Raw genomic sequence first — 12,910 nt, 5'->3', positions numbered from 1 at the left:
GTCTCTCTCTCCTTCCTGCTGCAGCGAACAGGCACCACGGCAAGTGTTTATTGCGCTGTCCGTGCTTAAGCAGCAACGTCCTTTCAGCCATTACCTGTTTCTTACTGAAGTTAGATTACTGAAATCCGTAATTTGTTTAAGAAAACATTCCCTATTCCCTCAACCTTTGCTCTCTTTACTTGAAACATGTATTCGTCACATGCAGGTGACCAATAGGGCCTGACCTATAACCTATCATAATCACATCAATAAATTGGTTATAACAAATTTCGAACACAGTAACACATGACAGCAAAATGCATGTGGAAGATGTGAAAAATAAACTCAAAACAGGCTAATGTTTACTGGTTTTGTGCCAAACAGTTGCTGTTAGATTATAATATTATAATTTTTTCTGACATGTTTGAAATAGTGTAAAAAAACACTAAATATGTGTATCAGAGTCTGTTCTAACGAAAATAAATAAATAAATAAATATATAAAGCCTTTATTACAGCAGACTAAAAACAGTTGCATGCATTTGTGAATTGCAGTTTATTGATCGTTTAGGCTAATTATTCAAAGCTCCCTTTGTTATTTCATTTTAAAACAGAAATGCTTGATTGCATTTCAGAGTATGAAAGCACAGCAGTGGATGGTGGTTATACAAGGCTACTATACCAAGACCACTAATGATAACGACATGACTTATTATTATAATGATGATTATAATAATAATTGTAATACTAACAGTAAGGAGATCAAGGAAAAGGAGCGAGAGCTGGGTGCATATTATGTGTGACAAACAAGTTCTGTTAGATTACAATATAATTGTTCTGCCTGTTTGGAACAGTGTAAACAACACTAAATACATTATAAGTAATACCAGTCTGTACAAACACCCCCAAAAATGTAAAGCTTAAATTACAGCATAGCAAAGATTAAAACAGCCAAATCTGTGAAAATACTTTCTGACATTTTGCTGTTGCATGAGGCTTGGTGCTCAGGGAATCATTAGGCTATTAAATAATCACTCAAACAGCCAACAGAAGCAGGATCTGTCTTATTTCTGTAGATATATATGGATGATTTAGAAAGCGAGGCACATTTGACAGTTAAGTTGGCGTTTCCTCTCTCCTCAATTGTTTTTAGACAATTAGGCTAAGGCAAGATCTGTTTCTGCTGGCTCCACCGCATTGCTTTAAATCCCAATATGCAGGTTAACTTTGCTATTATGCAACATAGGGAAAGGCGTCAATTCTACGGCGCACTGAAGGTTATGTTTCAGAACCGCGGACAGTGACCGTATCCAAAGCTGGAGAAAGTGCATTTGTTATAAAATAGTATTAGACTTATTAGTGTTGCATAATTTTTTTACATAATATAACCATATACAATTTCAGTATCACATGTCTTAGAGTGATGGACTGTGCCATCCCCGTGGCCTCCGCAATGGATTAGTCCACTGAGACAGGCACAAATCAGACAGGTGTCTTGTGCACTGCTCGACTAAAGAAATCTCGGTCAACCAACAGGCTATCGACCAAACAATCAACCATTCGTCTAAATGGGGTCAGCTCTAGTTTGTGTTTTGTTTATGCATATGTCTTTTAGATGTGTATGTCTTTATTACAATGTTATAACGTATAAGTGTGTGTGTGTGTGTGTGTGTGTGTGTGTGTGTGTGTGTGTGTGCTCCCTTCACCCTGTGTGTGTGTGTAGCTGGTGGACTTGAGCTGTAATGAGCTGACTGAGATCCTACTGCCAGACTCTCTAACGTCCACCCTGCATGAACTGGACCTGACTGGCAACAGCAGCCTCTTGCTGGAGCACAAAACACTCAACCTGTTCAGGTGACACACAGAGACCACAGTGTCACGCCGCACAACGAAGTATCAGGCCGCTGGTGTACTTGGATAAGCTATGAGATAAATCATATTCTTGTGCTACGCTGTGAATTATGGTTCGGTCCAGTGCGTGGTGAGGTAATGCCCCCATCTCTTTGTCTCTCTCTCCTCAGTCACATCACCACCCTGAAGCTGGACCAGAAGCCAGCCATGACCACCGGGGACTCCCTGGGCTCCTCCACCCTGTGGAACCATGGCTACTCTGAGATGAGTGGACAGAGGAACAAGTGAGCAGAAGGGAGGGAGGGAGAAGGGTTGAGGGAGAGAGAGTTACTTTGAGACAGTGAGTGAGCGTGTATGTGAGAGAGCATCAAAGTGTATTTTTCCTGAGTGAAGCCCTAATTTATGACAAACTTCTGATGAGAGGGTATAAATGGGATTATGAGATCACGTGTGGTTTTAGAGAGCGCCTTTAAGAAGCATTTCCTCTTTCAGGGAATCACTGTGAGCAGCACTACATTAAATGGTCTGAGAAGAGGATGTGCTTCTCATAGTCCATATCAGCCCGTTTCTTTTCTGCTCTGCCTCTTGGCTGGGATCCTATTTTAAACCCTACCCGGGCTATAATATGCATCTATGGAGGAGTTACTTAGTTATCTAACTGTACAGCCCCAGCACATCTTCCACTGCCTGGGTGAATGTCCGTTGGGGCTGGGATCTAGGCCCCTAGGCAGTGGATCTTGTTTATTGTAGGGAAGGCGGTGAAGCCTAATACTTCCTGTGGATACAACGGGTATAAAGCAGTGTCCCCTGCATCATTGATCATTGATCATTGCATCATCCCAGTTTGCCTGGCTCCTGTCCTAACAGGTCCTCACAGGGTCATGACTACCACAGTGTTACAGGGGGCCGTGTTTGGTGTCACACTCAGCCCCTGCTGCCTCCGTAGGAATAGGGCTCTGTCTCACTGTGTTCAAGTATAGATGAGTTATTCCTGTTTGGCTTGTATTTGAGGAAGATTCTATGCTTATGAGCAAGATTGTATAACGGGATTTACACACAAACAATTTAAACACATTTTGTTTCCACTTTTTGTGTTAATCTTATATCTATACTAACGGTATTTTATCTTCCTTGGGGACAGGTTGTGTGTGTCTGTGTTGGCAGTGGACCGCTTTGGGGATAGTGTTGAGGCGGCCTATGGCGTCTTCGACGGAGATCGCAATGAGGAAGTTCCTCGTCTGCTGCAGTGCACCATGGGAGATGTGCTGTCGGAGGAGCTGCTGCATTCCAGTGTGGACAGTGTGTACATGAGCAACACCTTCCTCACCTCACACAGGTATGAGCATCATGCATACACAGACACACACCCATTCTGCTTGTAATACTGTAATACAAGCAAAATGTAGGCACATTTCAGTATCCTATGAATCAGGGGCGTAACTCTGGTTTTGGAAGTGGGGTGGACATCATCATTATTATAATTTTTTTTTAAATCCAGTCAGATAAACAACCTACCCCACCGATCGGAGATGTCCGCATGGTCCTAAAGCACACCGTTGCCTCGTTTTGTGTCACATTCCAATGCTAAAACTGGGGGGGACAAAAATGCAACTTCAGAATGTGGGTGGGACATGTTCCCCCACGCCCCCCCTGACCCCACTGAAAGTTGCGCCCCTGCTATGAATTACTGTTGCCCCTTAGGGAAGACAAACCTACAATTGTACTATTCCGTGTTCATTTACATTTGATTGACTTCATTCACAACTGAATTAGCTAGGAACTAACATATGCAAATAACAACATAATGAATATTCATAATGGTCTACTTTTAATGTTTATTTAACAAAGAAGCTAGCTAATTGCAGGGCATGTTTTGATAGTTGTATTCTGTGATGTATGATGCAGGAAACTGGGCATGGCTGGTCAGAAGCTGGGTGCATCTGCCCTGCTCTGTTACATCCACCACGAGCCGTTGGAGCTGGGCAGCTACTTCAGCCTGACGGTGGCCAACGTGGGCAGCTGCCAGGCGGTGCTGTGTCGAGACGGCCAGCCCTTGCCCCTCTCCAAGGTCTTCAGCCTGGAGCAGAGCACCGAAGAGATGGACAGGGTCAAACTCAGCAAGGCGATCATCACTGAGGTACTGTGGGTAGTCAGGCGTGTGTGAATGCACGTCTTTGTGAGGGCCTTTGTGTTCATTAACATCTACTTGTTAACGTTTGATGTGATGCCTTATGCTCCGAGGTATTCATTTGTATTCAAAGTGCAGAGCTGAGTCCCCTCCTGTGTTATTGTGTTGCAGGATAACAAGGTGAGTGGAGTGACATGCTGCTCTCGCCTGCTGGGATGCTCTTATCTGTCTCCCTGGGTGCTGCCCAAGCCCTGGGTACGCACCGAGCGCCTGTGTTCCCAAGATGAGTTCTTGATCCTGGGGAACCGGGCGCTGTTTGAGAGGGTGTCCTACCAGGAGGCCGTGTGCACCGTGCAGGCCGTGAGGGACCCCCGCGCTGCTGCCAAGAAGCTCTGCACGCTGGCCCAGAGCTATGGCTGCCGGGACAATGTGGAGGCGGTGGTGGTGTCCCTGCACATCGGGGAGGACAGCTGTACCTGTGAGCCCCCTCACGCCAGTACTGGTACTGAACCCCGGGGACCCCCTCCAACACCCCTCCCCGTCACTGCTCCCCCAGGGGACCCGGCCACGCCCTCCTCCAGCAGTGGCATCGCCTCAGAATTCAACAGCGAGACTTCAGCCTCTGAGGTGGGGAGTGAGGCGGGCTCCACGGCCTCTGACGAGCACCCCTCCACTGGCCCCACGGCCCGACCTGAGAGGCGCTGTAGCCTCCACCCTGCAGCCACGCTCTGTGCCCCTGCGGGACCTGGCTCAGCTGGGGTAGGGGGGCCCCACCCAGTCCTGTTCCAGCGCCAGCCCTCCTGTGCCACCTTCTCCAGTAACCAGTCTGACAACGGGCTGGACAGTGATGACGAGGTTCCCCTAGAGGGGGTCATCTCCAACGGGAGCAAGCTGGAGGTGGAGGTGGACATCCACTGCTGTGCTTTCCAGATTCGCTCTGGGCCCCCCGCGAGCCGCAAGGACCACAACCTAGACAAGACACGCTCGGACTACCCCAACGGAAAGATGCGTCGTCAGAACAGCGTGGTGGTGTCAGCCACTAACGGCTGCCTGCTGGCTGTGTGTGGCAGAGAGATCTCTGACCTGAAGAAGTCCCCCTCCACCTCCAGCCTCTTTGGGAAGAAGCTCTCCAATGGCTCCGTGGTGGCCCCGGAAGATAGCCACAACCTCATCGAGGTAGCCCTGGAGGCCCCTAAGAAGAAGTCGGGTTACTTCACTGCCCCTGCCCAGCAGGACCCCGAGGACCAGCTGGTAGTGCCTCCCAGTCTGGAGCAGGATGTTAGGGAACAGCTGAAGGGCCAGAGCCCTATGGTCCCTGGACCTCCACCTCCTTTCACACCCCCCTCCATCAGAGACCCTGTGTGGGACCACCCCCACCCCCCTGCTCCCATGCTGCCCCAGCGGGACCTCGCCCCCAACCCTATCCCTGCCCTACAACAGGAAGTCTATGATACTGTCCTCTAAAGGGGGCCAGAGCACAGCGCCACCCTGTGGTAGTCCTGTGATAGTGCCATACCAGGGGGGCAGAGGAGGTCTCTCTGGCACAGGTGGGATATTCCAGTTCAAGTTTCCATTCAGCTCTGTCATGAAGACCAGATGGACATGTGGGGCCTTGACTGTTCACACATGAATGTGTTATGTCACATTAGACGTAGAGAGGTGCTTAGCTAACTGTCTGATGAACCTGGTGGAACTGTCTGAGTATCAGAGCTGAACAGGTACTGAAGTCACCAACCATGAAAATAGGTTGTGAAAAGAAGGGGGCCACCGGAGGCCAAAATACCCCAGCCTGAACTAGAATACCTCATGTGTTTTAGACTGCAGAACTTGTTTGCAACATTTCCCTTTACTTGGAAGGAAGGTCAAATAGTGAAATGGTAGAATAATCCATTTGAGTGTGTTATCATTCCATTGCTGGGGGCTCCAGGGGCTCCTAGATCCCAGGGACAAGTCCTGTGACCAAAAGGTGAAAAAGTGCCTACTGTAGATGACTCAGCCCCAGATGTCCCTGCCTCCCTGCCTGTCTGTGTATGGAGGGAGGAGGAGGGGGGGCATCACTATTAACCCTGGAATAGGACATCACTGTGTGACAGCGTCCTCCAGGGGCCACCAATGGTACAGCCACTTCTCGCGCTCGCTCTCTCTCTGTCTGTCTGTATATATATCCTACTTTATCTCCCTCTCTAACCTGTTGACTGCACAATGGCAGCCGACATGGCTGGCAGGACTGGAAACTGGGCTGACTGGCCTTACTCTGTGGTACAAGGATTCAGACTGTATGCTAGAGGCAGGTAGGAACATTACAGCAGGCGATTAAAAGAAAACAACAGAATTTTTATTTACAAAAAAAACTAAGATGTGACCCTTTCTATCTACACCATAATCCTCTATATGGGAAATACAGTTAGTATCTATATACACATTTAGTCTGAGCAGTATAGTGCAGAACCACATAGCGGTGTAATCACATGGCCTGCTTGGCCTAGTCCTAGCATCAGGATGCCTATCCATTTGGAAACCATTGAAGCCTTCCTGGGAGGAATAATACAGAAAATAATGTTCAAAAATAGCATCAAGCGCTCAAGAAAAGGCTAACGCAAAATAACATAGTGCATTGCTCACCTGTACAGAACCAATATGACATACTGCTTCAAAAGCGTTATTCTAACACTGTATCCGTGACAGTGCATGGTCAGCAAATTTTAACAGAAAAAGTTGTTATATTAATTATGTTTTATGAGCAACATGAATGGTGACAATGAAGACGAAACAATTGTTCACGGTGTTCATATCTCAGACGCTACAATGCTGTACAGTAATCATTTACAAATGATGGGTGAAAAAACATGTTCTTCAACATGAGTTCTTCACGTTATTAGAGTGCCATCATTTAAGGAGTCCACTGTGAGGTGTGTAGCCCCTTTTTCTTTAGTTGTTCTAGTTTCACGTTTGTTGTACCCAGGGAATTGTGCAAAATCTCTCCAGTGACCCATCATTCCATTAGCTTCTCAGTCAGCTGAACAGAATATACATGAGTAGTGTACTAAAATGAGGATGTTACATGTATATTATTTTACATGTATATGTAAAGTATGTATGTTGTGAAAGTCTATTTTAGCCATGCAGTTTGCATAATTCCTTTGGAGCCTATAGATATAGCTGGTTGATGCTCTTCATTTTAAGTCAGTGAGGGAAAGAGTAAAAATAATTGAAATAATTAGATATTTCATTCTCATAGATCTACTGACAGATTCAATAGGGGTTTGTGGGACATCTGGTGGTGATAACTATGAATTGCCTCAAATGTTAGTTCTATATCAGTGAATATCATCAGTGTACTGTACCACCGCTACCACCTACTGTATAACAGATTCAGAACAAGCACAGTGTGTTTTTGTTGGCAGAAAAGAAAAGCTCATTGGTGTCTTGGCGACAATAAGGACTGGTTTGAGTAAGAGGGGTGGTGTGAAGCTCACATGAGTGCCAACACCAAACCAATCTAACAGGTGGGTGGATGACTGGATGGGGTATTGTGAAGGAACAAACGTTTCAAGATATATGTAGGACACCTGACCTAATGCTGAGCAGGACGTTATCTTACACCTCTTTCACGGTGTGGAGACAAGCCTTTGTCTGTTCCATATGTTTCTAAGCTGTCAGAGGACCCTTGGTTAATACCATCCAACCAATGAGGAAAACGGGTTTATCAGATTACGTTATTGTGGAATGTTAGCAAAAATATACAATACTCTTATCTACAAATCAACTCACCAGAGCTAATGATCTCATCCATCTCAAATTTGTGTCCTGGGATGATGACATGATGCAGATGTGGGTTAAAGTATCAACTGTATTTTGACACACAAAACAAAAAACACAGGTATTCTTATGTATAGGGCCAATGAGACATTAACTTAGACATTACATATGCAACTCACTTGATAATGAAGTGATGACATCACAATGAGCAAAGCACTTTTGTGTCCTGAGAAGAGTGAAAAAACTAAAGTATTGAGTGTAAGCCATTCGTTTTGCATCCGAATTTGAGTTCAGACTTTATTTGGGGCATTTGCTAATGGTTTTAGTGTTGCTGACGTATGGAGTGGTCCACAGTATGGTCCTGGCTTTTATCTAGCGCAGACATTGTGAAATATGTCCATCATGGAGATTGCTTTGAATAAAGGCATCCACATAATATGGGTCATTTGACTGTGATTATGACATTTCTATAAAGTTGCACTTGTGCTCCAGCAATGTCAGAGGATAGTATATTGCTAATTGACTCATCATTGGTATAACAAAGCTGCAGACCAAAATCTACCCCCCTTCCCCTTTGTGCCAAACTGCCTAACCCTAACCCATTTTAGAGAGGACAACTTTCTGACTTAGTAAGAGAGGGCTTGTGGTCTGACAAGAGAATGACCGGGACGTGTTCCTAGATGCCACTGTGAAAAGGCTAGTGGCATGGTTGTAATACTTACCATAGCTGCTTAGCTAGCTACAACCCTCTCTATGCTTGCTCATAGCCTTAATGCAGCGCTGCCAGTCCTAATGATGACGGTGACTATCTTTTTCTGTTGGTTTTATTTCCTTTAGCGGAGCTGGTTTTGCCCTTTGACCTTACATGGCAAGGTCAGGAGCATATAACACGCCAATACTTTGCATTCTTTTCTCCAAATTGCAGAGGGAGCAAGGCAACGTTTCAAGCCAGTAGAACAAGGATTGGATTCTAAAGGTTTCATATAATTGGCACTATTTTAGATGCTCAAAAACCTCACAGCGGCTTCGAAATGGCTATTTACTACATCCTTAACGTTCTAGACTGGAATGATTGGTGAATTTGCCTTTCTAAAGCCTGCTTGCTTATAATATGAGATGTATTACATACAATTGAAGTCGGAAGTTTACATACACCTTAGCCAAATGCATTTAAACTCAGTTTTTCACAATTCCTGACATTTAATCCTAGTAAGAATTCCCTGTCTTAGGTCAGTTAGGATCCCCACTTTATTTTAAGAATGTGAAATGTCAGAATAATAGTAGAGAGAATGATTTATTTCAGCTTTTATTTCTTTCATCACATTCCCAGTGGGTCAGAAGTTTGCATACACTCAAATAGTATTTGGTAACATTGCCTTTAAATTGTTTAACTCAAACGTTTCAGGTAGCCTTCCCACAATAAGTTGGGTGAATTTTGGCCCATTCCTCCTGACAGAGCTGGTGTAACTGAGTCAGGTTTGTAGGCCTCCTTGCTCGCCCACACTTTTTTAGTTCTGCCCACAAATGTTCTATTTGATTGAGGTCAGGGCTTTGTGATGGCCACTCCAATACCTTGACTTTGTTGTCCTTAAGCCATTTTGCCACAACTTTGGAAGTATGCTTGGGGTCATTGTCCATTTGGAAGATACATTTGCGACCAAGCTTTAACTTCTTGACTGATGTCTTGAGATGTTGCTTCAATATATCCACATAATTTTCCTTCCTCATGCGGCCATCTATTTTGTGAAGTGCACCAGTCCCTCCTGCAGCAAAGCACCCCCACAACATGATGCTGCCACCCCTGTGTTTCACGGTTGGGATGGTGTTCTCTGGCTTGCAAGCCTCCCCATTTTTCCTCCTAACATAACGATGGTCATGATGCCCAAACAGTTAAATTTTTGTTTCATCAGACCAGAGGACATTTCTCCAAAAAGTACGATCTTTGTCCCCATGTGCAGTTGCAAACCGTAGTCTGGCTTTTTTATGGCGGTTTTGGAGCAGTGGCTTCTTCCTTGCTGAGCAGCCTTTCAGGTTATGTCGATATAGGACTCGTTTAACTGTGGATATAGATACTTTTGCACCTGTTTCCTCCAGCATCTTCACAAGGTCCTTTGCTGTTGTTCTGGGATTGATTTGCACTTTTTGCACCAAAGTACGTTAATCTCTAGGAGACAGAACGCGTCTCCTTCCTGAGCGGTATGACGGCTGCGTGGTCCCATGGTGTTTATACTTGCGTACTATTGTTTGTACAGATGAACGTGGTACCTTCAGGCATTTGGAAATTGCTCCCAAGGATGAACCAGACTTGTGAAGGTCTACAATTCTATTCATGATGTCTGGGCTGATTTCTTTTGATTTTCCCATGATGTCAAGCAAAGAGGCAATGAGTTTGAAAGTAGGCCTTGAAATACATCCACAGGTACACCTCCAATAGACTCAAATGATGTCAATTAGCCTATCCGAAGCTTCTAAAGCCATGACATCATTTTCTGGAATTTTCCAAGCTGTTTAAAGGCACAGTCAACTTAGTGTATGTAAACTTCTGACCCACTGAAACTGTGATTAAGTGAAATAATCTGTCTGTAAACAATTTTTGGAATAATTACTTGTGTCATGCACAAAGTAGATGTCCTAACTGACTTTCCAAAGCTATAGTTTGTTAACAAGAAATTTGTGGAGTGGTTGAAAAACTAGTTTTAATGACTTCAACGTAAGTGTATGTAAACTTCCGACTTCAGCTGTAAGTTTTATTCACTTATTTTGTTCCTACTTCGGACAAAATCTGCTCTTCAAAGGATCAAACACTGTTTAAAGCACTTTGTACATAGGGAGATGAATATATTCAAAGATTGATATTTGAGTATTATGTGAGATATTTATCAAAAATGCACATTAACTCATAGGGCTTGAGTTGTCGTTGTTGTGGCTTCTGTCAGCCAAACATATCATGTCTTCTCTAAGAGAAAGTATCCAATAGAAGTGCTAATAATTTGAAGTAAAGTGTGAGAGAATTACAAAACTGCTTTTTCTGGTGGATGCAAGTTTGTCTTTTAGCACAAAGATAGGCATTGTTCTTCCTTGTTCAAGTCTTAAGGCTTTTTTTGTAATGAGTCCTTCTGCTTCCATGAGAGGAACAGCAGCTAGTGTTGTGGGGTGAAAGATCCTGGCTCATTCTATGGATGATAAGTGGCAGAAAGCAGGCCATTTTGAATATTGCTTTGTTTGCTAACGGAAGCCACCTGCTGTGCCTCAGGCGGTAACACAGGTGCATGTACGCACCACAGGTGTGGGTTTGCCCTCCACCCTGGGCACAGAGAGAGTATTTCAGGACAGACTAAAGAAACAGATTTGAGCTTGCACACATCTGACATTTTCATATGGCATTTAAGTTGAGAACATAAGAACGGTATGAAGAGGTGATTGTCTGTGATGTGGTTGGTGGAACAAGAGAATTCAAAGTTTTCATAATCCTCTTAATGAACAGGAAGTTGGACTTCAAATACACTACACAATGTAGATGATTATGAACATGAATTCCCTCACATCAAATATGCAAAGTGTCACCTGTATATATTACTAACAGGTTACACACCTGACCTGGAAATAGGAGGATCCTTTTTTCTTAACTATGGAAATGAGTAATAACTGAGCATTCTTGTCTGTGTGTGCGTATTCATGTGTGTGAGAATCGTGAAGTGCAGTGTTCTGCCATCGTGTGCGTTTTGACCTTTTGTCAACTCTTTCTACGCAGTGGTCCATGTAAAAACGTTGATCAAGAGGCTCCATAATTGGGCCCTAGTTTGCCAAGTGGGGACCAGCAATACACTACTAAGCTCTGTGCGTCCCAAATGCACCCATGCTACGTGCTCTAGCAGCCAAAAATGCATTCCGTATCTCAGAACATGCATTTGCAAATCCTTAGCCAATTATTATTTGCTATTTTGTTTACAGTCAACTCTCCCTTGTTTTTGTAAAGAACCAGAAAGTTGACTCCTACTAACAAGAGCTAGAAACAATATTGATTGAGAAGGTCATTAACCTAGATAGAGGAATAAATGTCCCCGTATATATGCATACCGTACGTATGGCTACAGTAAGATGGGGCACAGAGTAACAGATCAAGGTGACATCACAATGATGGCAAAGTATTCCCTTTAATTATTTAGTAGAGGAGATCAACGACTGTTCATGATCTGAGTGCACCATAATCCTATGTAAATACAGCGGAGTGTGTGTGTGTGTGTGGTGTGTGTGTGTGTGTGTGTGTGTGTGTGTGTGTGTATATTTAAGTAGGTTATGGTGTCAATGCTTTTCTGATTCCGTTTAATCCACTCTCTGTAAACACGTTATAGATTTTATTTCTCTTCTCAGAGGGAGAACATGCTGCCTGTTTGTCATTGCGGTCTGAGTGAGAAAGTATGTATGTGTGCATGCATGTGTTGCTGTTATATTTAACAGAATGAATTTCCATTCTGTTAAATGATTATGGTGAACTCTGGAAAGAATCTGATATTGAGGATGTTTCAATTGTTTAATATGTGACCAAAGTAAACATTATTTGATCTCACCTTTCTTTCTGTACATTATTTTCTAGAGATGCTTGAATATTTTCTCTCAATGCCAAGAAGCTGAGGTTTATTTTTGTACATTGTTTCATGCAAATGTATAGGTCCTTCTCCACTACAGAATCTAGAATACAGGGATTCTATAGTATATCGCCGCAGATTATGGTATTTTTATTTAAGATTCTAATTCATGTATTTAATGTCTGAAGCATGCCATATATAAATGCATATAAATATAAAATGTATAGCGTGCATATATGTGATTACTTTCTACAAAATGTTAACATTATGTTTGTAAGCCAAGGCATTGTTTTGAATATCTGGAGCATATCTAATATTTTTGTTTATTTTAGCATGCAGAAAACTGCTACAAATATTTTTATTCTGTTAAATATTTGATGTAATTAGTTTTAGAGGATACCTTGTTTTATCATTTAGGAAAGGACTAACCATGAGCACTTTTGCTGTTTGTCAGCCAGAATTGTACTCCTTAAAATTTTCAGTGGGCGATGGTTTATTATTTCATTTGAGATGCTGCTATGACTAGTTTTGAGCAGAAAAGCTGTATTTTTAATTAACTTTCAGCCAAGTAGCAATAAAGATTTATACTGTGAAAAACCTCGGTCTTG

The 12,910-nt window shown here is 43.4% G+C and overlaps 1 protein-coding gene across 1 annotated transcript in view; it reads left to right on the top strand.

Annotated features, from left to right (window-relative positions):
- LOC106587330 (PH domain leucine-rich repeat-containing protein phosphatase 2) overlaps positions 1-12,903 on the top strand; it is a 49,077-nt gene extending 36,174 nt beyond the window's left edge. The window contains exons 15-19 of the mRNA XM_014175614.3: positions 1,702-1,832; positions 2,000-2,113; positions 2,971-3,165; positions 3,735-3,966; positions 4,129-12,903. Of these exons, the coding sequence (XP_014031089.2) occupies positions 1,702-1,832; positions 2,000-2,113; positions 2,971-3,165; positions 3,735-3,966; positions 4,129-5,421 (1,965 nt within the window). The 3' untranslated portion in view covers positions 5,422-12,903. The remainder of the gene's footprint in view (positions 1-1,701; positions 1,833-1,999; positions 2,114-2,970; positions 3,166-3,734; positions 3,967-4,128) is intronic.
- Positions 12,904-12,910: the final 7 nt, after the last annotated feature.

The sequence above is a fragment of the Salmo salar genome, chromosome 11 (assembly GCF_965601325.2).
Source record: "Salmo salar chromosome 11, fSalSal1, whole genome shotgun sequence".
Taxonomy (NCBI): domain Eukaryota; kingdom Metazoa; phylum Chordata; class Actinopteri; order Salmoniformes; family Salmonidae; genus Salmo; species Salmo salar.
This window is presented reverse-complemented; position numbering and strand designations above follow the sequence as displayed.